The sequence below is a fragment of the Silurus meridionalis genome, chromosome 28 (assembly GCF_014805685.1).
Source record: "Silurus meridionalis isolate SWU-2019-XX chromosome 28, ASM1480568v1, whole genome shotgun sequence".
Taxonomy (NCBI): domain Eukaryota; kingdom Metazoa; phylum Chordata; class Actinopteri; order Siluriformes; family Siluridae; genus Silurus; species Silurus meridionalis.
Genome location: NC_060911.1, coordinates 7,645,292 through 7,672,282, shown reverse-complemented (window position 1 = coordinate 7,672,282; position 26,991 = coordinate 7,645,292). Strand labels below are relative to the sequence as shown.

General features: G+C 37.3%; 1 protein-coding gene across 14 annotated transcripts in view; it reads right to left on the bottom strand.

Annotated features, from left to right (window-relative positions):
* nrxn2b (neurexin 2b) overlaps window positions 1-26,991 on the bottom strand; it is a 634,852-nt gene that overhangs the window by 263,436 nt on the left and 344,425 nt on the right. For all 14 annotated transcript variants that reach the window (XM_046843343.1, XM_046843331.1, XM_046843340.1 and 11 more), the window contains 3 exons: window positions 13,415-13,534; window positions 12,757-13,138; window positions 7,976-8,166 (listed from right to left, as the gene is read on the bottom strand). In XM_046843343.1, coding sequence (XP_046699299.1) covers window positions 7,976-8,166; window positions 12,757-13,138; window positions 13,415-13,534 — 693 coding nt within the window. The remainder of the gene's footprint in view (window positions 1-7,975; window positions 8,167-12,756; window positions 13,139-13,414; window positions 13,535-26,991) is intronic.

Here is a 26,991-nt window from a genome sequence, read left to right as displayed (position 1 = left end):
GGCAGTTTGTTTACTCCAATTGGAATGAACTGTTTGGTTGCGTTTCATGCTAATTAGTTGCCGTTGCCTAAATTAAAATCGAGAAAGCCTGGGCTAAGCTGCTGTTTCAGCAACAGCTAACTGGCTTAGAAAAGACGGCATGACTGCTTAGGACATCCGAAGCACCTAAGCCCTGTCAAACGAATCCAGCAATTACAGTGACACTTCAGTACACAAAGCTGGAACTAATCCAAGATGGCAGCAAATGCATTTATATCACTTTGAAGTGTCTCTCTCTCTCTTTCTCTCTCTCTTTCTCTCTCACTCTCACTACACACTTAAAAATGATGTGTGTATCTGACACGACTGAAACGTGATCTTAAGTGCTTGTTTGATTATTTTGGCCCGAGTCTAATATTGCACTTACAGTCTCATCTTTGCACAATTGCATAGTGCTTTCCTTCTTATGTCTCGCGATTTCGTTCGAAATAAAACGTCCATGGCTTTTCTGATGGAAGCCATTTTCTCTCGGTAATCGTTCGAAGATTGACTCAGAGAGTCTCTCCTGCTTGAAGTGGAGGCTCAAAACTATCGAACATCCCCTTAACAGGTCTTGAGAAACACTCTCTTTTGCAAATAAAACCAATCAGAAGCCCAGTAAGGCTGTCGACATGGCAAAGTGGGACTCCCTGTGCAATATCCTCGAGTTTTGCGCAAGCAGCCAGAATGGCCGTGCTGGGAAAAGGAGGTATGGAGATGGAGTTACTTTAGTGAGAACATCACAGCATGTTCTCGAATGCACTATTAGAGTTGGGGTTTCTGTCCGGAGAATAGATATGCAACAGATAGAATGCTTGAGCCATAAAAAAAAAATAAACGAGTCAGCAGGTTTATGCTTTCAGGAAACTAAGACTCTCTGTCACCCAGTTTAAAGAGCTAAAATGCTGACAATGTTGTTTTTTTCATTCAACTACCTTTCCTTCGTCCCATATTGCCTTTTTGTTTTGCACTTCTCTACCTTTCTGTTCCATTTTGCTAGAAGGATCCCTTCACAGGTATGCATTAATATTATCTTTTGCTTGCTGTTTCATACCAATAGCCATATCTACGTTAGGAAATATTTGATATTAGTCTAAATAAAGACATGGTGAAGAAAGGTGAGGACGTTGCTTTAACAATTAAAAATGTATATATAATTCATACAAGCAAAGATGATGTCTATCCATTATAACATGCTACATATATTGACTATGTTAATCATGCTAATTAGGGCATAAAACACCACAGGATGTGCTGTTATAGGATAATAAACAATGGCTGTGTGTTGTGGTGAACTGGAGTTACTGTTACCACCATGAATTTAAGTGTATTATTCCTTTGACCACAGCCATTTGCAAGATTCAAGAATGACATTATGCATTTGTTTACTTTTTGTAGCTAAAAAGCCCGAAAAAACAGCTTGTTATGCTACAGAGAAAACAAGACTCTGTTGTATCAAAAAAAAAAAAAAAAAAAAACTAAACTTGAATAGCTTGAATTAAATATTTTAACATCTATATGACATCAGAAAGCTGTATGCACATTGTAATAAAGCTTTGCAATTGCCCAGATAGGTTTATGTCATTTGCCATTAAGGGCTATGCAGCTCCTATGAACATATTAAAAATAAATTGGCATAGTGATTTTCATTCGGATTATTTCAGCTAGTCTGTTTCTTATCCCTTAACTGTAGTCCATAGTGATTTGTCTTGCAGGATATGATGTCCTCATTGCTACAATTTCTCGCTTTACTGACATAGCTGCAGATTCCTGTCACTGATATGAGACTTCTTGAGTCAAATTGGTTATAGTGAGGCTGAAGCTGCTTCAGGATACTGTCATAGTAACAGGAATAAAAATGACGAGTGAATTTACAGAATGTGGATCTCATAAGGGGTGTGTGTGTCGAGGGGGGATTTAAACTAGAATAATATGTTCTCAATCTCTGTTCGCATATACTAACAATAACTATATACCTTCTATTTACACAACTTTCTTAAGCCTTGTTTAAAGTAAGATGGAACCATGTGACCTTATCACATATTTCAGATTGGTCATACATAATATCAGTATTCAGTTTATGTCTCTGTAAAGGGAAATACGCTCTCTTCTACTGTATCTTCTCAAACCACCAGTGGTACATGATACATCTATAATGTCCACTTGTGATTAATGTATTCCCTTTCATAGCCGCAGGATCTCCAAAATGAAGTCAGAGCCCAAGCCCATTAATAAATAATGCTTAAAAAGCATAACTGTTTTTGATCTTTACTTTTTTCGCCTCCATATCATTGGTCCCTGTGGGGGTTTGTAAAAAGCATGATCACCATTTCCTGTCCATATCCCCCAAAAGCAATATAGGCCAGTAAGGGCATTTCAGTTTGTCCAGATTTTCTAAAGGAAATGGTACTAAGGACAAATTTAGAAAGCCTGCTTAACTGCTTCAGATATTCAGTGAGGAATACATGGGCTCATCTTACAGCAGGTTTAATTTGAGATGTCTGGGGGAAAAAGGAGACGGGGGATATCTTGCTTTCTCTTGAGTTGAACTCTGAAACATCCATTTAGGTAAGTCACAGTTCAGGCTTTGAGATGAGCACATTCATTTACTCCTAAGTGCCTTTTAAGGTGATTTTACCTACCAGAATCATTACAGAACAAAAAAAAAAAAAAAGATTGTGGGGGTCCAGAGGCATAACCACTAAACCACTATCAGCATGTCGGTTGAGGAAAAATGACAGGAAATGTCATTGGTTTTCACTATTAATAGAAGAGATCACAACAAAACCTAGTTTTGTGCTCTGAATCCGGTTTTTAGTGTGTTTAGACTTCTGTGTCTTCACATGTGAGGGGTAAATCTATTATATTCTTATAACTACAAGAATGGCCATTTGATTGCAAATGTTTAATCAGAACTCAAATAAAGAATATCGTGTGTATTCAGAGAATGGTCATGTTGCATGGTGTGTAGAACGGAAAAAAAAGAAATGCTCCACATAGTTTAAAAAATAAGCTGATCAAGCATTCATCTTTCATGCTTATTTATCATCATAAGCTTTTTTTTATGAAAAGGATAAGGAATGTTTGTTATTAAGACACTGTTTTACTGATGTCTCTCAAAAATAAATATTCAACTGAATAAACATGTAAATTAAACATATGCTAACATATATTAACATATGTTAATTAATAATAATAATAACAATAATAACCTTATGCTATCATTGAAATATTATTAGATTAGTCATTAGGTTGCTGTTTATATATTATACCAAAACAACACAAAGGTGTAACACAATGTGTTATATCACACTGCAAATTATTGAAAGCATTCCTTATGCCGGGTGATGGTGTTTTACACAGTTATAAGAGTGTCGCTTGGCACTAAGAACACCAAACTTAAATCTTTCAGCTAATCATGACCTCACTGGACAGTAAGCTGGTGTGAGGCAACAATTCTCAGCTCAGTTAGCGAACTCCAGGTGGCTGTTACAGCCCAGCTTAAACATGGACTCATTTTTCAAGGTGACGAGTCCACTACAGCTGCCAGATGGTGTGTTTGGCTAGCGGATTTTTAGCTTGGCACAGAGAGCGGAGTGGGTATTATTCCTGAACTGAATGCACACGATCACATGAAGCTCAGCAGCACAATGTCCTGAGCAGACCCACACACATACTGAACAAAAAAGCTGAACAAACAGAATAAGAACAGAGGGAAAAAAAATTATAATTATTCGCTTGCCTCACTAATACATACAGTATGCTTTCACGCTTCTTTCTAATGCTGCCTCTCTCGCCGTTTCCTATTTTTCTCCTTGGTGGCTACCATATTTTCAGCCATCATCTTGACTAATGTATTTTAAAAGACATTTTGATCAGCCCAGGTCATGATTTAGATAGTAAATTCCACATGTCCTGTTCTGCAGTGTGTGCCATTTAAATAACAAGTACCTTTTTTATATGTATCCCAATTTCAGGTGTGGGAAGAGAGAGAGAAAGTACGAAAGAACGAAGAGAGAGTGTGAGATGATAACCAACTTTCATCTATTTTTTGCAACTGTTAGGAAGAGCTTATTGGATGTCTTGGAGAAGGTAGGTCATTTCCGAGAATCTATTTAACTCTGAGCTTTTTCTACAACAGCAGCTCTGACAAATCTCAGGTTTATATTAATATGCAAAATGTCAATGATTCTATAGTGCATATATATATATGTAGTATATAGCTTTATAAGTATCGTATGTAATTTCTAAGCATTGCCTCCCAGGTGTAGTCCCAATTTGCTTTTATAATTCCCTCCATCTTCTGGGAAGATGTTCCACTAGATTTTGGTACTGATGTAGGTAAGGAAGCATGGGGTGCAGTCAGCATTCACATTCATCCCAAAGGTGTTCAGTAGGGATGAGATCAGAGCTCTATAGCAGGCCACTCAAGATCTTCTTCTTCAAAGCATGTAAAGCATATTTTCAAGGAGAGCTCAGGGGCTTTGTGCACAGGGGCATTGCCATGTTGGAACAGTTTTGGGTTTCGAAGTTCAAGTGAATGCTAAATTTAATTATAGTGCATCTGTGCATGTGTGTGTGTGTATATATATATATATATATATATATATATATATATATATATATATATATATATATATATATATATTTAGAATGTGCACCTGGTTTACAGAAGTTCTGTAAACGCTGATTTGCTTTGTATGTGTGTGTTGATTAATGGCCCGATAAATCACACACAATTAAAAAAGGTACCGCTGATTTCTGTTTGTTGACACCCACAAAAACTCCATAAAAAGGTTAAATTCACAGAGCAGAAAGGACAGAACGGCTACTGAACAGTGAAGAAAATTCTTTCCATGAGGCAGAAGCTGAAGTCTTTTGATAAGAATAAAAATGATTATCTAGCAACATATTCAAAAAGCAAACGTTTCTGAAAAGGCCACATTTGACAGATGCTCTAGCAAATAGATTCAACTTATAAGCCAGTGTTAAAAAAGAAAAAAAAAAAGAAATCACTGTTCTCTAAATAAATCAAAATATCACCCCTAGGGGCATCACAGTGAACTTTCAATTCTGCTGTTTGCATCACCTTGGCTTACTTCTTCCATTTGTTTAAACCAGACTTTCTTTTAAAAAAAAACATATATTCAAAGTCAAAAACTAGCCTTTTTGTCTTAAAATAGATTTGGTTCGACACTTTTCATGTAATACGAATTTGCAGGTCAGAGATCACCAAACTAAAAGCTTGGGGCATAGCGCATATGAAGCTTCCCCACACCTTTCGTATATATTAAATGGAAGTCAACTGGACTAAAAATGCAAGTGTTAATGCAGCTTTAGTCTCTTTATACATAAACTTAAACACAACTAGAAATAAGGTATTTGAAATCGATTTGTATACATCTGTTTGTATACAGCTTGATAAATATGGTGTTTTATCAGTGTTGGAGAATTGCTATGTTATAAGAGAAATAAAGCAATTCAGCTTGCTTGGTTATATTTCAAAATGCTCTGTAAATTTATATTCCTTACATATTTATATTACATTTTTTTAAAGAATATCAGGGTAACTAACACACTCCAGTTTGTCTGTCACTACAAACTGTCAATGTTTAGTTTGTCAATACAGCCTATTTAAAAGCATCAACAACATTGCTAGTAAATTTGTGGACGAAATAGTCTCTTCCCCACCCTAATATACTGCTTGACAGACTGTTTCATATCACATAACGTTTCATCCTCCAGAAGGTCTTAATCGGAAGTGTGAAAACCACCATATTTTATCAGCACTAGTAGGAGCATCAGAGCGAGACCGAAACTCTTCTGACTGACAGGAGAAACTCAGACTGGCTGCTTCTGTGATGATATAGTCTGTCTACAACTTACATACAAATTTCAAAGCATTAACATGGGCCTGAAAGGTTTTAACTTCAAGCACACAGAGGGGATAAGAGGGATAATCTGTTTCCCGGGGAGGGTAAACTTTGTAATTTTTCACTTTTTTCCCAATGATTTTATGTGCAGCACAATTCACATTTATTTTTGGCATTACTGGGAAATAGAAAGTTGCGTGCTTGAACAAAATTAGACAATTATCCAGGGGTCTGGGCTTGTATTTTCCTTAAACTGCAGTTAATAGACTTTGGCTGTGTCAGCCAAAGAATGATCCTTGTGAGTGATGAAGGTTTTATTATAACTTTTTAAAGAACACAGTGATCGTGCTACCTAATCTGTTTTGAGTATAATATGAAATTATATTACTTTACAATTGTGTTGCAAGATTAGTAAGCTAAACTGAAATACTGCTGTTTAGCCTAATTAGCTAGCTAGTAAGCTGGCATCAAATTTGGGCTCCTTGGTAACTAATAAAATAAACACACAAACAAATAAAAAAATAATCTCAGGCAAATTGTTTTTTCTATGTAACAGCTGCTTGTGAACTTTAGGACTAGACTATGTAGACTATCGCTAATAAACAAGGCTGTATCATGTGTTGCTGGTTATAAGTTAGCTAACTCGCTAAATATGGCTTCATTTGTCTCAGGGCACAGAAAAGGCAAACAAAGAGTGTTAGACAAAATAATGTAGTCTAGCAAGGTTAGTTAGGCTTTAGGGGTTAGTATCAGCTTCGCTATCTCTATGAATGTGATCATTTTTGACAGAGGAAATGCTAGAATATCTTTGACTAAACCAAAAGTTCGCCTGCGGGTTTAGCATACAGACAGCAGTAGCCTACCTACATGCCTTAGAATGGCTGACTTTGTAGTATTTATTTATTTATTTATTTATTAACTTATTTTAATTACCTGAGACAAAGGCTTGGAGCAACCTAAACTATGGACAAAACGATAGCTTGCATGCAGTGTCAGTGTAGCACCCTGGGTACTTGATTTAGAATGACTCCTGTTGTCTTGGGTTCAGAAAAAAAAAACTCTTCACTAGTTATTGAAAGCAACCTATAATTACATAAAGCTAGCAGCAGTCCAGCTACCAATCTGTGAATAGCTTGCTTTAGGCAAAAAATGTATTGAATTAAATTTCCTCTCACTAGCAAACTATAGTCTACAGCTAAGAGGGACTATTTACCTGTCTAATACTATTGTAACTATAGATCAGCTGGTCTGAGAATATTTTACTTAGTCTAAGGTACAAGAAATTCAGAAACCTAAACTAGACCAGCTATTGCAAATAAACTTACAAATAAGTATTTTATTTCAGTGTGTAGCTAGCTGTAACAGAATTACCTGAGAATGGCTTCTTTGTCTCAGAAAGAAAAGGCAAAAAATATGTTTGGACATTGTGTTTGATTGAACAATGAACTGAAAGCAAAGTACTGTTAGTAAGGCTGCAGGGTCAGCATACAGATTGCAGAAGCCTGCATACCTATCAGAAAATGTCTTACTTTGTCTCGAAAAAAAAAAAAAAAAGCGTAGCTAGTCTACAAATAAAGTAACCCTCGCTAACCCTGTCAGAGAATGCCTCACTTTGTCTGAAGGAAAATAAAAGCAAAAAGAAACGGGGGCAAAACATATATTGGTAGCTGTCAGGTAACCTCAAGTAACCCTGTCTGATATATATATTACACTTTCTAGGGTAAAAATGAAGGGAGAAAAAAGAACATGATGAGTCTACCTAATACTAGCAAACAACTGCATGATGAACTTCAGCGTTAGCTTCCAGCAAGCAACAGCCTGGAAACCTGTCTTATTTTGCATCAAGTAAATAAACAGAAACAAAATCGTTAGAATGTGTGTAACAGTGAAGGGGGGGAGTTGACACATTTTGAAGTCTCCAAATATATGAATCCAGTACTGTAAACACTAATGTACACGCAGACACACAGCGAGTCTTTTATGTATCCATAGAAGGGCTATCAACAATGTTGGGGTTTTAGTGACCCTCAGACATTTTCGCAACGACCCTACATAATGTGCGTGTTATCAGTGACACATGATACCTTTAAGGTCCAGATTGCGGGCACCATTGGAGTGCTGGGTGACGGTGTGGGAGTCGATTTTCAATGTGTGCATGTTGTTCGTGTCGCGGGAAACCACCACGTTGTGCCACTGGTTGTCATTTAGCTGTTTGTCGGAGTTGCCTTTCATCAGAGAGGGTCCATTGCCCAGGTCGAAGACGTAGTGGATATACCTAAGAGAACAGAAGCAAACACATACTTGTTATAACAGTGTACTAGTGAAATTATGTTTTCTACCATGTTTTGGTTCATCTCCTTGATTTATCATCTTGTTGCTTCATTGAGTGGGGTTCACGAAGGAGATAAATCAAAATCTGAATTTTATTTACAAAATATTTTGTTGTGTTTGTTATTTGTAATAAAGATTGTCATTTATGCAGTGATTAATGTAACTACAGTAGGAATAATCATAAGCAATGTATTAGTATATACATTCTATTTGTATGTGTTAAAAGCCAGCTCCTTACAGATATGGTTTACATGGGTTGGAGTGGAATATCTGCTGTAGAGCTCTGAACTCAAGCCTGCTGTACACCTTTAGGCTGAATCAGAACTCTGACTGCATTTTATTCCTCCTCACCTTACGTCCTTAACTTATTTTACTAACACCCTTGTAGAAGAACGATCACAAGTCTCTAAATGCACAATCCAACATCTACAACAAATCTTGGTCAGATGTCTACAAACTATATATATATATATATATATATATATATATATATATATATATATATATATATATATATATATATATGTGCATAATAATATTTCCAAAGCTGTCAATTTTTGACAAACATGCAAATGTTGTATTGCTTGGTAAAAAGCTGAGCTATAAATATGTCAGTATGACAAGGGAGGGTAGAAGAGGATGCTGAAATAAAAAGCTGTGAGGCAGCATTTGGTCTCCTCCTATTTGAGCAGATTTTGTTCTGTTCTTACATAAAAAACAAACAAACAAACAAAAAAAATCACACATCCAAATAATAAAAAAATGTGTAAGCTGTGAAATTCCAGCTCAACAACTAATGGAGAAGAAAGCAAACAGCTGTCCAAGAATGTAACTCATAAACAATAGAAAGGTTTAGTAAAAAAAAGTAATAATCACATTCTAAAAAAACACCTACTAAAAATAAATACATTTGAACCCACTGTAAGGGTGCAATTTTATCTGATAACTTTTTTGAATGCACTATGATTATGTACTTCACTTGTTTTGGCTTACAAGCTGCTGACATTTCTTCTTACATTCATAAACCTGCAAATATCACTACAGCAGTTTATTGACAGCAGTCTAAACCCTTTGAGAGGAAAAACAGACTCTTTTGTTTTATGGATAAATATTAACCTAAGACTTGCTATTTTTTCTCTGGTGTTAGAATTGCGTCTCGTTGACGTTGTTCTAATACCTGGAAACTCAATCTTGGAACAACACTAATGTGATAGACAATGCTATAATAATAAACGAGACTAAATCAGTGTATATGAGAACATATGAATTGGGTAGTGATGAGAGAACACATGGGAAATCATATTAGGTACACTTGGAGGAAAGTTACTGAGACATTTTTAGTGTTAATAATTTGGTAAATTTTCTGTTGTGTTCTAATTGGCTATGTCTACATTTACCAATTAGATTTGGACTTGTGCTTGTGATTGTTATACAGATTAAGATTTAGCATTTTATCATTTAGCGTCGCACAAGCCAGTGCACTCTTAGTGCCGGTCTCAAGTGTAGATTAAACAGGGAGGGTTGCGTTATGAAGGGCATCCAGACTAAAACCTAAGTGTTAATGCTACAATGCACAAACATGCTAAATCAAATATGCGGCTCACAAACCATAATTTCATACCAGATCGGTCAAGGTCCAGGTTACCAACGATCACCACAGGTATTGTTAGAAAAGCAAGGTACCCACGGAAATTGGGTTACTGTTGGCCAAAGAAGAGGAGGAAGATATCTACAGATACAGCAGGAGAAGTGTAGGTGAGTGTAGGTTTAAGTTGGTAATTTAAATGTTGGTACTATGACTGGTAAAGGGAGAGAGGTAGCTGATATGATGTAGTGGAGAAAGGTAGACGTGTGTGTCTAGGAGACCAAGTGGAAGGGTAGTGAGGCCCGGAATATTGAAGGTGGCTTAAAACTGTTCTATTATGGTGTGGATGAGAAGAGAAATGGTGTAGGGGTGATTCTGAAGGAAAAGTACAGTAAGAGTGCAGTGGAGGTGAAGAGAATTTCTGATAGGGTGATGAACGTGAAGCTGGAATGTAAAGGGGCGATGATAAATGTCATTAGTGCTTATGCTCCAAACAGATGGCTTTGGATGTAAGAAAAAGAGGAGGAGAGTGAGGACTGAAAAAAATATAAGATGGTGGAAACTAAAGGAGGAAGACTGTAGTGTGAGATCCAGGGAAGGAGTCAGACAGAGGCTCGGTGGTGGTGAAAAGGTTGATGATTGGGCAACTACTGCAGAAGTGATAAGTGAGGCAGCTAGGAAGGTACTTGCTGTGACATCTGAAAAGAGAAAGGAAGACAAAGATGTGGTGGTGGAATGAGGAAGTACAGAAAAGCATAAGGAGAAATAAACAAAATTGGGATCAAAAGAGATATGAGAAAAGAGACCAGGAGATGCGGCAGCAAGTGGGGCATGTGGCAAAAGAGGGATGAGGGATGTGGCAAAAGACAAGGAAAAGGCATATAAGGATTTGTATTGGCCAGGCAGAGGGTCCGAGCTGGGAAGGATGTGCTACAAGTTAGCGCAATAAAGTATGCAGATGGAAATGTGTCGACTAGCGAGGTGAGTGTGTTGAGAAGGTAGAGGGAGTATTTTGAGCAGCTGATGAATGAGGAAAATGAAAGAAAGAGAAGGTTGGAATATGTGGAGATGGTGAAGCAGGAAGTAGATAGGATTAGTAAGGAGGAAGTGAGAGCAGCTATTAAAAGGATGAAGAGTGAAAAGTCGGTTGAATCAGATGACATACCAGTAGAAGCATGGAGATTTTCAGGAGAGATGGCAGTGGAGTTTTCAACCAGATTGTTCAACAAGATTCGGGAAGGTGAGAGGAAGCCTGAGGAATGAAGTGTGCTGGTACTGATCTTTGAGAATAAGGGAAATGTGCAGACCTGCAGTAACTACAGAGGAATAAAGTTGATCAGTCACACCATGAAGTTATGGGAAAGAGTAGTGGAAGCCAGGCTAAGAGAAGAGGTGACCATCCGTGAGCAACAGTATGGTTTCATGCCGAGGACGAACACTACTAATGCAATATCCTCATAAGTATTTGCATTGTGTGTTTGTGGATTTAGAGAAAGCGTACAGCAGGGTGCAGAGAGAGGAGTTGTGGTATTGTATGAGGAAGTCAGGTGTGTCAGAGAAGTATGTGAGGGTGGTGCACGACATGTATGAGGACAGTGTGACAGCAGGGAAGTGTGCAGTAGGAACGACAGACTGGTTTAAGGTGGAGGTTGGACTGCATCAAAGATCGGCTCTGAGACCTTTCCTGTTTGTAGTAGTGATAGACAGTCTGACGGACAAGGCCAGACAGAAGTATCCATGGACTATGATGTTTGCGGATGATATTGTTATTTGTTGTAAAAGTAGAGAGCAGTTTAAGAAGAGCCTGGAGAGGTGGAGGTATGTGCTGAAGAGAAGGAAAATAAAAGTGATTAGGAGTAAGACAGAGTACATGTGTGTATGAGAGGGAGGGTAGTGGAGTGGTGCAGTTGCAGGGAGAAGAGGTGATGAAGGTGGAGGAGTTTAGGTACCTGGGGTCAACAGTGCAAAGTTGTTGGAGAATGTGTTAGAGAAGTGAAGAAAAGAGTGCAGGCAGGGTGGAGTGGGTGGAGAAGAGTGATAGCAGCAGTGATTTGTGATATTTGCAAGAGTGAAAGGGAAATGGTTTATAGGACTGTGGTGAGACCTGCTATGTTGTACGGTTTAGCGACAGTGGCATTGAGTAAAAGACAGAAGGCTAAGCTGGAAGTGAAAGATTTTGAGATTTTCATTTGGAGTGATGAGGATGGACATGATTAGAAACAAGTTTATTAGAGGGACAGCGCATGTAGGACGTTTTGGAGACAAAGAGAGAGAGGACTGATTGAGATGTTTTAGACATGTGCAGAGGAGGAACATGGGAGTATATCAGTAGGAGAATGCTCTGGATGGAGCCACCAGGATGGAGGAAAAGAGGAAGACCAAAGAGAAAGTTTATAGATATGGTGAGGGAAGACATGTAGGTAGTTGGTTTGAAAGAGGCAGATGTAGAGGGCGGGGGGGTATGGAGACGGATGATCCGCTGTGGCAAATCCCTAATGGGAGCATACGAAAGAAGAAGATAAAAAAGCAACAAATCTGGATTTGTTGAATGAATGAAATAATATAAATGTTTTTGTTCATTTTGATTTGATGATTACCAAAGGTCTGACTGAGAGTGTAAATATTTTGTAGAAGAAACACTGGAGTTGTGATGCTTAAATGCACTTAAAATTCACATACTTGATTTAAACTTAAATATCAGTTGCTCTAAAGAAATAAAGAAGGCAATAAATAAATGTCACAATTCTGCGGCAATATAAAGAAAAGGAATCTCATTACTTGAACGAAATGCCAAAGTGTGGTGCAATGATTCATAAACCTGTCAGATAAGAGATACCGAAGGCAGCAGGTAGTAGATAATTAGCTTAAAATCAACAGATTTATACCCCTTGAGAATGTCTCTTGAATGTCGTGGCCAATTCTGAGGTCCACTGAAGGCTCAAGACTCACCCTTTAACTAGCTCCACCACAATGAAATCACTTCCATCTCCACTGTTGTAGAGAATCAGGCCATCTGAGCTGGTGGTCTTGAACTGGAAGAACAGGTACATGGAAGCGTATGCTTGCAGCGTAGCCAGCGCCAGGTAACTTCCTTTGCTCCTGAAGGTTACAGGGTCAGCAATGATGTGACGCAAGCCGAATCGTGCGTTGAGCTCACAGTAGGAGATATCGCCGTTCTTGCACTGGTCAAGGTAGGGCACGCCGTTGACCGTCAGTCCCTGTAGGTGGCCGACAAAGTTGGATGGGATGACGGAGATGAACTGTCTTTCTGTCATGATGCCTGTCTCGATGTTGTGGAACTCGAGACGGGTGTGGGCTCCGGTCATCTGACCTAGAGATAGGTAAATGGTCTTAGCAATGAATTGGATGAGTCCTTGTTACAGACAAATTAAACTAGTCCTCTTATGCCAAAAAAATATAAATTATAAGAAATTATAAATAAGAATTATTTTTCCTGACCAAATCCAGATATGATTTGGGTCCAATATTGTAACACAAATGTAAATTAACCTTTTTAATATCAAGACATTATGAGAACTATGTGGGACCTGGCAACGGTATACTGCAGGACTTGTGGGCTAAGCTTGGTGTAGAGAGCCTTCTTTACCTTCAGTAGTCACATTGTCCACAGAGAGCTGCAGATTCTTGCCTCTACGCACGACTTTTACTGAATGCCATTCATTATCGTTGAGTTTCTGGCCAGCATACAGAGTTTCAGGACCTTTACCTACAGGAGGAACGTTCAGTCAATCACACAGATACACATGCAGACACATACTCTCTGTCTCAATCTGACTCAATACATCAGTGGATATCATCAGTGCACATTTATGGAACTTTGTATTCTAAAGAGGAGAGTACCTGAGTGAACACACACATACACACACATTCTGTATGCACTTATGCAGCAAATTTTCCAACCTTCACAACCAACAATGAAGAATTCCTCCACATACACTCACATGGAAACCTGTTAAACCTTTTTCCCCCTCACACACTGTATTTCCTGGTTGATAATGGTACCAGAGTTTGTAGTATTTCCAAAGGCTTGATACAATCTTAAACCTATGTAAGATTTGGGTTGTATAATTTCCATTAGCACAAAATAAAGCACATTTGGCTTTCTTCTTATTTTTTATAGGTACACCAACTTTTATCTGTAATATCAATAAAAATACTTTTTAATATAAATTTTATGCCAAATGGTAGAGATGAGCATTTAAATTTACATGGTGCAAAATTAAGTCAAAATTGTTCATTTATCACGCAAACTATTCACCGCTCAGGAACATAATCCATACAGATTTAGGGGAGCTGTCTTTTCTTTCTTTTTTTTTTAATTCTCCAAACCTGTCAGCAGGGTTTCAGCAACACCTTCTCCCTTGTCTATATGAATAACAACCACTGACTGGGTGAAAGAAAAAAAGCAGTAGTGGATAGTTGGAGTACGAAAGAAGTAGAAATAGAGAGAGAGTGTCTAACTAGGTCATTGTGAGATTTACAATGTCACCTCAAATCCAGTTCCATTCTCCATGTGACATTCCTTGCACTATGGAACTCTGACAGGGCATGCTGGGTAATTGGCTGGGCCTGAGTCGTCATAATGCTTGAGGCCAATAGCGCTTTAGCAGGATTCAAAGCACATGAAGATCAGCGTTCACGTGAAGTGAAGCATGGCATCACCATGGCACGGATTTGAATGTGGCTTTCACTGGTGTTGTCTATTCACTAAAAAGGGTTGATTGATAGCACTAGTACTGTTATGTCCTTAATAACATATAGCCACAAAATGCACTATTTAGCCTCACGTTCCCAGCCCAAAAGCCCTCAAATATTTTGCTTAATGAAACTTCTTAGTAAAAACTGACTAGATATTAGACAACATTACATAGAAAATGTTAGCGAAGCTTAATTCTAACCAGACTAAGAACATCTCAGGGTTGTGTTTCAGCTTAGGCCAGGTTTCTAATCTATAATATTGTGTATTTATTGTTTCCTTTCTGTAATCTGGAGTGAGTTTAGAGAAGGCAATTAGTCTGAATTTGGAAAGGAGTTCAACTGTGTGATTAATCTGAAAGCCAGGGTAATTAATTTGGTTCGGAAGGACTGTCAAGCCTGAGACTTAACACACTGACCATAAAGCAGAAACAATTACCTAATTAAAACTGTCTCTGTTCACTCTCCTTCATGGTCATAAAAAGTGAAGGAGAACTGTATTTCCTTTAAAAGAAAGGATAAAAGTTGATGGATGCATACGAACGACTAATAATAAAAGTAGACCCACAAAACGTTATATATCGTTATATAATTGGTGCAAGTTTAAGAGGCAAAGTAAAAAAAAAAAGGCAATAACTAATCGTGTAAAAGAAATTCTGTCAGTGTATGAGTTTTCTATTGTGTATCTAATCAATGCTTGTTAGATGCAGAGTTGTAGTTTTTCATGAATGATATAGGTATGCAATTTTAGATGTGGTTTAAGTATCTAGCTAGCAAACTGAATATCCAAACTCCAAAATGACTTTTGCTATATTTACAAACTGTAAAGTCAGTGGTGGACAGTAATAAAATAATAGAATAGCCTTTATTTGTCACATATACATTACAGCACAGTGAAATTTTGTCTTTCGCATATCCCAGCTTGCCCAGAAACTGGGGTCAGACATAATACGGCGCCCCTGGAGCACGGAGGGTTAAGGGCCTTGCTCAAGGGCCCAAGAGTGGCAGCTTAGCGATACCGGGGCTTGAACCCCCGACCTTCCGATCAGTAACCCGGCGCCTTAACCACTTGAGCTACTACTCCCCTACTGAAATAAATGTAATTTGTTACTTTATTTAAGTAGCTTTTTCACATAACTGTACTGTACTGAAGTTTTTACATTTGATGAGACCTTTACTTCAACTTCACTACATTTTAAAATCAAATATGGTGCTTTTTACTCAACTGCATTTTGCGAAACCATTTTATTTATGAGTGCATGAAAACTTAACTGGTAAAAAACACAGCAAGCCACAAAACAGGGTCGAGCGCCCGCTTTGGTTTGATTTCCACTTGGTGGTATCTACTTACCACAAACAAACAGTTCAGCATGAGTTCAACAGCAAATAGTACATTTTCAGAGGAATAAATGATGGAAGAATCTCCTGTCTCTAACTTGCCACAACACCTGTGGTCTTATTTGTGCAATTTTTTTGAAGTACAGGTAGTCCTCTACTTACGATGGAGATACGTTACGACGACCCCATCGTGAGAAAATATTGCAAGTCGAAGATGCTACTACCACTGTGACAGTCTTTCCTGCTTAATGCTGATTTATAATTTTAATTTTCTGCTCTAAACTGATGGCTTTCCTCTTCTTTTTTCACTACAAGCAGGAGACATACTTGGGCACTTAAAAGACATGCTTTTATCACTAAAATTGCTGCTTGAAACAGAAAAAAAAATACACACTGAGACAAATTTACTCTGTCGACCGCTAGCGAGAGCAGGGCATCTCCCAGGCCGAGGGATACGCTCATCCCAGCTGCACGTCCAACGTATCGTACATGGTACGCTGCTGCCTGTGACTGTTGCGCTAAAATATAATTCTTTTTACAATCTGTAGTAATGAAGGTTTTGAGCTCAAGATAATTTTAATAATTATCAATGAGGGTTTGACTCATTAATATCATTCTATTAATAGATCGGTGTGCTGAGATTAAAATTAGAGTCTTTTCACATAAACTGAGTTGATTAAGCAAAGAGTCTTATGACAAAAAAAAACAAACAACTTAAGTTTGTTTGGATTTAGCATACTAAATCATTGTGCTTTGGAAACTTAAGATAACTTAAGGGAGCACTTTGACTTTTACTGGAGTAATATTTCACCTACTGTATCTCTACTTTAACTCAAGTACAGGGTTTGTTTACTTCATCCACCACTGTTGTAAAGTCGTTTTTAATAGCTAAATGTCTTATCCTGTGTATGATGTATTTCTCCAAGAATGTGAATTCATTTAAATGTGAAGGTTCACTGCCTCATACACTGCGTGACTAAATTCAAGAAGACTCGATTATCTTCAAAAAATGTTCTCCAACGCTGACTCACTGAACACAAGAGAACCAAATCTTGGTCATAATCAAAGGTTCACAGATTGAAACCGAATCAATAAAATCAAAAGGAATAAATCTGTCATTACTAAAAGGATCCATTGATATAAACAGTGACTCATTAAATGCAAGAGGAGCTCATATTGGCTGTACCTTAGGGATTCGCTGACTCAAGTTTTGCAACCATGCCAGTACCCAGAATGTCCAATAATCATTATTGATATTTGGAGTTAAGGTTTCAGTTTTGGGGTTTGCAATTTCGAAGCCTGTCAGCAGCAACTGAACAGAAGTTATGGCTGATACTGGCTTGTTTAAAAGACACTAAATCATTTAGGTTAGGGATAAAACACGTCAAATCAGTAACTGTGTCCATCTGAGGAAGTTTGAAGGATGTGCACTGCCAGAAGGCTGACCCGCAGGCAATTGATGGACTGTTTCTCTCACACACACACACACACACACACACACACACACACACACACACACACAGGTCACCACTGACCCAAATCGTTAAAATAGATGAAGATGAACATACATAAATGAAAATTCTAATATTGCACCTTTAAGAGCAATATTAGAATTAAGAGCGATTCAGCCCAGTCGTCAAAACATGATCATGTGTTCCATTCCACTGAAAGCATTGCGCTTCATTACTCTGAGACTAATAATGTTCACGTGTAAATAAGTAGGGGGTGTATGTGTTGGAGTGCATGTGTAGTAAGCTTCATCTTAAAGAATGTGTTGATGTGTTTTGTGGGTTGGTGTGTGTGTGTGTGTGAAAGAGAAAAAGAGGAAGTAAGGAAGGTATGATCTCATTCAGAAATATACCGTCCACTTCTTCACACTAAGAAAGCATAAGGTTATGCTGCACACACATACACACACTTATTCACATTCGTTCCCCTTGAACATCATACCAAAAAAAGCTCTTCAAAACATCCACGTTATCTGAATCCTCACTCTACTCCCCAGAGCAGAACTTTTACTCTCTCTATCTCTCTCTCATCCCCACTCTCTCTCTTCCTCTCTCTCTGCATAACAGCAGCAGATGGGCAATATCAAACTGGCATCTTACCAGACAAGACAATAAGCCTGGCATTCCATCAGCACTACACACAAACATATACACACAAAGAAACAGATGGCATGCGTTGGACAAACCAGCATTGGATATAAATAAGCCCCATACCGTGAGCTCTCTCAGGATGTGAGATGTAATCAAGTATCTGTTTCCCCTCTGACTGTTTTTTGTTAAAAGGCAAAGCAAAAGTCTCCCAACAAGTACACAATGCTGCACACAGAGATCCCTCTCCAGGTAAAACTAGTTTGTAGACTTCTTCTGTTTGTTTCAAGATCTCAAATATCTAGTGTTTAAACTTCAGAAGCTCACTCTCAGCTTTTCAGTGTTCAGGCATGCCTAACCTTCATATACTTTCTGAAGGCTCAACCGAAACTTCAAATTCTTACAAATATCTAAGCTTTAGATTCTTGTATTAACCTTAAGATGGCCGCTCTGACCTTCATTTTAAGGTTCTGATGCTTGGTTTAAACTCTACCCTTCTGAAGCTCCCACTTTCAGAGTGGTATAAAACACTTACCCTTCAGATACTTGTTGTAACCTTCATATTTTTGATCTAATTTTTACCTTAAACATTCAATTCTTGCTGGAACCATCTAAAACTCAGTTACCTTCTGACTCTCGGGTTTGCCTTCAGATTCTCATTCTGTCGTCTGATTCTCACAATAACCTTCAGATTTTTGCTGTAGCCTTCTAAATCCACTGTAAAAAAAACTGTAACTTTTTACATTTTCAATTTCAATAACTATAACCTTCAGACTGTCCCTTTAATATATACTTTATATACCTTCGATTTCTATGCTAGCCATTAGATTTTAGCTTTAACACTCCAGTTCTCACTTCAGCATTCTAATAGTTGCATTAACATTCTGAAGAGTTGACGCTGACGCTAAGCTAAAACATCTGAGCTAAAAGATCACACAGTGTTTAACCATCACGTGCGTATTCTCCACTTCAAATACTCATAAAAAACTAACCTTGAAATCCTTCTTTGTTTGTTTTGTAACCTTCAAAAATATATTATAAACAGCAGACACTCGATCATCTAATGTTCATCGAAGCCTGCAGATGCTTGGTCTAAACTTTGGATGGTCAGTCCATGCGTGCAAGCTGTAAATCTACAAATTCTCATAAATATGAAACCTTCTGATTGTGCTTGACCCTTAATAAACATTGTGAAGGATTAACCATTAAATTCTGGCTGTAAATTCCAAATCCTCTTAAATGGCTAAGATGGTAATTTCTGATATATATATATATATATATATATATATAGATGCATGTTCTACCCTTTATATTCTCAGTCTATCCTTCACACGCTCTGGCTAACCTTTTACTTGTCAGTCTACCCTTTAGATGCCCAGTCTAACATTCTGTTTGGCAGTCTAACCTTCAGATGCTCAGTCTAGCCTTTAGACATTCGTTTTAACCTCCAGAAACTTATTTCAACCTTCAGCCTACTCAATCTAAACTTGAAATGTGCAACAACACCTCAACAATACCATATGTATCTGATATTGTGTGCTATTTATAGCCAGGAGGATTGAACTCTGATAACCTCAACTTAACCATCTTTTCTTTGTGTTCTTCACATACTTGATCTGGCTGAGTCATTCATCTGATATGAGTAAAAGCACGATCTGCTCGCCATTGCATTTAATGATAATGTTATTAGATTAAGTATTTCTGTTCTCTGTTACACCCTCTGCCTCACATCCCCATCTGTGTTTGTGTTTGTGTGTGCTGTGCTAATCACTGCCTCGTCCACCCTTCACACATGATTGCTCATGCACTTTCTGGGCATTAGGCATTCTGGGTATGTTTGTGTGTGTGTTTGTAGAGTGTGTGCCAGGACAGTGGGCATAGTAGGGTAGCATATGAAAGAATGCCAAAGATAATCACAGCACTCTAAAATACAAATGCTGTGAGAAGTAATGAGCCACCCATAAGCAAAGATTACAGTGTGACTCACTCGCTGATCAAATGAGAACCTGGATTTTATGCAGCTATAAAAACAAAGTGCTAACACTGGTAACACTGTTATATATTATATATGATGCTTTTAAATGTTTTATTCTGATGGGTCAGGTGGTATTGATTACTTTCCTATTACAGCAGCTCAGACTGTAGTGTTCGCTGTAATACATTACTATGGCAACAGGTCATTCTCAGGGATGTCCATGGCAGACATTTATTTACCGTAATTTTCGGACTATAAAGCGCACCCACTGAATGTGCCAAAGATTTTTATTTTAAACATAAATAAGCCGCACCTGTCTACACCAGTGTCTGTTACACGGTGTAACAGGTGAAATATGTTGTGGCTCATTTAAGAGCATAGCGGTATTTTGGGAATAGCCTGCCACTGCATTCTTCTAGTATTACTGTGTGTGTAAGACAGAGGAATATGTCCTTATTATTTTCTAAAGCTCATTTCTAAGTTTCTTTGACTAACCCGCAACGCTGTTGCCAAGAAAAATTAAAAAGCACGAGTTTGGAAACCTGTCTGTGCTTATATGATTTCTGTTGCAACTGGAGTTAGTGAGCTCTCCCTTCACCCAGACTCGCGTTACAACGGCTTGTATCTAAACAGTAGCTGACCAAGTAAGTCATTGTTCACTGTCTTCCTCCTTCCTTTTACAACTATTTCTCTCGGGAGTTTATCTTTTGGCATCGTCATGCGTTAAAAAAAGTTTTTTCTCCCGATGCCGTGCAGCTCAGAACACAGGTGAGGTGCGTTTTTTCGTTTCCATACAGAAATTTCATTGGTCTAATGTTATGGGGCTCCGTTTTTGGCTTAAAGTTTGTGAAACCGGGAAAAACCCAGGAAAAATCCATAAATAAGACGATTCGTTGTTTATGCCGCGGGGTTCAAAACGTGGGAAAAAAGTAGCGGCTTATAGTCTGAAAAATACGATAACCGTTTTACAGGAGGAGTCTCCAGTGCTAGAGCTTGATAATGACACTGGGCATCACATAGAGCATCTTTGTACCACCCTTACATCGATTACTCTGTTTTATCCCTTACATATGAAACATATTATTTCTGCAGTCTGTTTCATTTAATGAGAGAACGTATCCATTTAACAATTCCCCCTTAGAGAAAATAAAGGCTACATGTACATTGATTATTATTGGTATGAAAAGTAATCAGGTCCTCATAAAGATGAATGCTAATGCAGTCTGATTGTTTTTTAATGAAATCTGATGTACTACCCGTAGGCAGATTGCAGTATATTCGCCAATTTAATGAGTATGCATTCCAAAAATGAAACCTCAAAGGAATTGGGAAAATTTGAAGAAACATGCCATGGACTCTCTCTCTCTCTCTCTCTCTCTTTCTTTCTCTCTCTCTCTCTCTCTACATCACTGTTAAATTGGTCTGTAAAACACTAACACTTACATTTCACACACAGAGCCAGAGGGAAAGAAAACCTGTTATACAAGCCACTGTCACTAAGATTAGTGCTATAAAGTGTAAACAACCGACCACATTTATGCACAACAGGGAATTTTCGATGCCTTGTGTAATACTGTACTGAAGCTAAACACCGTTATAGCTACACCTGCAATGCTAAACTTAGCGTCATTTTTCATCACCAGATAGGAATAGGAAAAAGATGCAACGTGCTTCGTTAGTTAATAAATTACACAAGTCTGAATACACCAAATTTTTTCTGTATAAATATTTACATAACTTCACCAGCTCTGACTAAAGCCATTAACTGGAGCTGGAATACTGTATGGCCATAACTGTATTCCAGTTTTGAAACTCACTGGTCAGGATGTTTACAGTGTTTTTTGTGCTTTTAAGCTCCTTGGTCATTTTCACTATTATAACTGTTTATATGACAAAGAATCAGAGTGCTCATTAGTACACTGGAAGTAACTGTTAGCTGCTCTGGATAAGCGGGTTGCCAAGTGCCATAAATGTAAACTATTGTCGAACTTCAGCTAAACCAGTGTTTAATTTGTTCTCTATAAATCACACCTATACTGAGATTGCTGCTTATGGACAACCCACAACCCTCCATAAAACAGTACCACATATTCCAAATTTGCAAAAGATCACCTTGATACCCAACAATGCTTTTCTGGGACAAAATTCTCTTGACAATTTAGACAAATCTATCATTTAGAAAAAATAAATAAATAAATTGCACCACAAAATAATTCCATCATGATTTAGAGCTGCAGTGTTGTGTCAGGACCTGGACAACCTATAGTTTCTGAAGAAACAATGATTAAAAACTTTTATAAGAGACGTTCAAGGCTGCAATCAGACAGCAAACCAAACACACAAGCAAATCATTGCAGGAGTGTTTGAAGTTTTAGGTCTGATTAATACGTGTCACACTGTATGAGTTGTTCTCAATAACTGTCTCTGACTGTGCGATAACATGCGATTAGAAGATAATCCTCTTCTAGAGGAACTGTAGACCTGTGAATAAAGAAACACGCCATATTTTGTTTACTTTATCATTATTAACAGAATAAGTGGTTTTAAGATGAGTGTCAAAGTAGCAAAAACACTCAAATTTTTTAAACACAGCAAAACCATTGTCCCTAATTGTCCTTGACAACTGTTTTATAGGAAGACGGTATAAAGTTTCTCCTTAGCATTGTCTTATCAGCTGCTACAGGAAACATTTGCTGGATTTCATTTCTGCTTTGGATCATTTTAAAATGGTCTGAAGATGATTTATCAGCGTGGTCAATAAAGAAATGACGAATACAGATTTGTTCTTGGGTTTCAGCTGGATGGGTTTTCTATTTTCTACCTTGAAGGTCATTTTAGTTTTTTTTTTTGCCTTTTCATTTTTACAACTAAAGTTTTAATCTCTAAAGACCAAGCACAAGAACATTTTGGTGTGTTGTGGCCATACTGTCTATTAATCTTAATATTCAAACTTTGGGAATTGGGAAAAAAATGTGCCAAAACTCCTAGGGCTAGTCTGCAAAAGTAGGTTTTGCATACTATGGAAATGAACTGCCACCAAATTAAAAAAAATATCATTGCTTAAAAAACATGACTAGCATGTCCAATGGACACTTGGCATGAACTTGCATAGCTTGGTAGTGTGTGCCTTGAATGACATGAATTTATTTGTAGGTCAATGTCCTAACAATATAAAAACTGCTACATTGTAAACATAAACAAAAAATTCACATCATTGCAAGGACTTTAAAATACTTAAAAACTACAGTAAATATAATTAATAACAATGCAGACTTACACATCTTTAATCAGCATTTATCTAAGACTGTCACCTTTTCTGTCAGAATAGTAACGCTTTCAGGTCACCGTTGGTAAACACTTAAATCCACTATCATGCCCTGACACAGGTCTGCTCTTTAAAGCCGATGACAATGGCGGGTTGATAGAGGTGGCAGAGCAGCAGATGGCTAATCAGATAAAGGACAGTGCTAGAACGAAATTGAAAATCGAATGGAAAGGTAGATTAGTAAGACTTGAACTGTATGAAAACGGCTTGCCTTCAATCTGAGGTTGCACCCTCTCATTGTATCACTTTATGTCACAAGCTCTTCCTTTTTATCTGGACTAGCCAAAGACACAGTGTCTTTACTGAACAAGACTACAGTCCCAGAGTCAATACTGTTAATACTGGCTATGGTCTGTTCTGGTGGATGGGGTCACTTTGAACCCCATGCAGGGTTGTGGTGTGTTTTCATATTCACAGTCTTTTTAATTTGTTTGTTTATATTAAATGTGTAGGTTGTTTTCTCTGCTGTCCAATTAAAAGAAAATGCTTGAGTAAAATTTAAATAACGTTAATATACATATATTAATATTCATGTATAAAAAATGATAAATGTATGGAAAAAACAGTAGATATTTAGAAATTCACACTGTTTAAGAACATTTGACCATCACACCCATATGTGGCTCTTTCTCAAACTGTTGCTACAATATCTGAAGGACACAATTGTCTAGAATGTCTTTGATTGCTGTAGCATTACCTTTCCTTCCATGTAACTAAAAGGCCCAAACGTCTTCCAGCATGGCAATGCCTCTGTTCCTATTGAACACCTTTATGATGATTTAAACTCCAGGCACCCCAGGCCTCCACACTCAAGCTACGCGCCTGAACTTACTAATGCTCCTGTGGCTGCTAATGCCATAAAATCTAGTGGAAAGCCTTCTCAGAAGTGTGCGAATTATTGAAACAGCAAATTAGGGATTGCATTATAGTGCATTGATAAGACTATTTGGATAATCAAATGGCGGCATGCAACAAATTATTAGTGTTCTGTCATTAATATGCTCATCAACTAATTCTGCATGTCATACAATACATTAGTACAGTAAACATCAAATTAATTTGAAATTGCTGATTGGCCAAGGACAACCTGATAGTAATTCACCTAGTTAACAGCAACAGCTATAAAATGGAGACTATTGGTGTCCTCAAATTTTATAAAAGTGGTTCTTAGACAATGTTTTCAATTAGAGACCCCACTGAAAAGCTAAGCAAGTCTGACCTGGTCTTGTCATCCCCATGGACAAATATCAGATTCAACCATTTTGCACTACCCTCAATGCTAGAAACCATCTATACATATCTGTGTAAAGCTGCTAACTGTCTAAAACTGCTTTGAGGCAATGTATATTGTTAAAGGCGCTATACAAACAAAAATCTATACTTCCTGCTGCACATTGCTAAACAAACTCAGCATGTGATCCTCTACATTATGAGGAGGAACTGACTATTTCTTCCCACAGAAGTCAAATCAAAAGTTTAACCTCTACAAGATCCACCTCACTACCCCATTGCTTTTGTTCCCTCAAATGGATTCTTGTAGCTGACTGTCTCAGATTTAAAGCACTGTCCTGACCCTTCTCTGTCCTGGCACAGAGGTTGTGGAATGATCTTGCTCTGGCTGGCAAAATTGCTAGATCAGTCTTGATCAAACTTTAGGAATAAAACATAATTTTTTTTATTTTTAAAAATATTGTCTTTTCCTTTCTCGTTTTTTTCTTTGTATATTACATTCCATTACTTCTTTCAGTTCTGATTTTAAATTTGTTTGCTGGAGAAAGTGAAAAAAAAAAAAGATTAAGCCTGGCATGTCACACTTAGGGAATTTAAGCCCGTCATCGAAGACCCTTTCAGATAAATATAGATGGCAGTGGTTGAAGAGGAGGAGTGGAAACTTCTTCTGGCCAAACAGACATTACAACTCACAGAGCAAATATGAGGTGCATGTGGTGGTGGTAGAAAGCACTTTTGGCACAATGCCACCTATTAAACCATCTCCCCTGGTAATAATTTTACTGCTTTTAACTTCCTACTTTGCCTTTGTAAGTCAATAAATAAGAGGTTTTTGAGAATTGCTTTGTTCAGTATTATTATTTTTTAACATTCCATACTGAACCCATCAGATAGAAATCTTTGTTTCCTGGAAAGTTTAAAGCCTACAGGAAGAAAGAGTCTCTTCCTGTAATAACTGATACTGTTAGACAATTAGAGACATGTATCAAGGGATATTGGAGCACTCTTCATGCACAATGTTTCAAGATCCTTTATATTATTAGGTTATCGTGTGTGGACTGCTGTCCTTGGTTAGTTCATGATCTGGTCTTTGCAAATAATAGATATAGGAGCTGCAGACATTTCCATGTTGATTAAGATACGTGTTTCTGTTCATCATATTGCAAGTCTTTAGCCAAACATTTAGCTTTGCATCATTTCAGAGCAAACAATACCCCTTTTTATTAATTTATTTTTTTTACCAAACATCAAGGTAAAAAAGGACAAAAAATTCAGACTTCTGTACTATCTAAATACAATTTACAAATGCAGTAAAGATTAGCACCTATAGCTTTTTTTAGATGGTGATTTATTTTTGTTGACAGCTACAAACGCCTAGGGATTTTGTTTATTTTGTTTAATTTCTCTTTGGGGGCAGGATGTATTGGGTGTGGCAGGGTTGTTCTCTTATTGTTTATTTGATTTTTTCCCCCAATTTTTCACAACTATTGATGAAATGAACTGTAGATTTTTCTTTCTTTTATTTTGGTACAAATGCTTTTGAGAGAATCGGTGCTATTCATCATTTATGCATATTAGTGCTCTTTTTTCTGTATTATATGTAATTGATTTATTTAAGAATTACTATTATTATAACCACATTACCTAAGAGAGCAGTGTTTTTGTGACTGTTTTTTTTATGTTTTCATGTAAATCTGTGCATTAAAACACCACAAAATTACAACAACAAAAAAAAAGAGATATGTTTGTGCTTTACCTGGTTCAAGCTTGAGCTCAGGTTCAACCTACAACATGATTATTTTTTACATCTAGAGCAATGTGAACTACACAAAACAAATGGCTTTCTCACCCTGACATGCTGTTTATAATGACTGTAGACAGGCCTGCTGTGACCACATTGACTTCATTCGGATATAGAATGAGATTCGCAGGTACTTGTGTAAAAACTATGCAAATATTGTTGACATAAAAATAGATTCTGTATATCACAACCAGTATATGTAGTCACTAACACATTACTTCCCAGTATATCAGTAATAGATGTTTACATCCCTGACATTGAAAACCAGATTCATTTTACCTGCAGTGTTTGTTTAAAAAGACACTTGATACCCACGCTTTGATATAGTCAATGTTTGTGAGATTATCAAAGGTTCACTGTGTCACAACGCTGTCGAATACTTGAATCCGATCTGGTCAAAAGGTTGTTTTGGGTGAAATTTAATTTATCCTCTGATGATGAACCAAAGTTCAAATAATAAATCAAATAAATAAATAAATAAATAAATAATTTGACATAAATGCAAAATCATTTATTGAAATAGCCAAGCTTCATATAAAATTTTTTTATGAAGAAGTGTCCAGATTTGACACTTTGTAATAACAATAGGAGAGTCTTCATGACAGTGGATTTTCATGCTAGGATGCAGTTTTTGCTGTTGAAAGCTGACAATACAGTAGGAACTTATTTGCTTTGTGGACATTTTATAAAAATAATTTTAGAT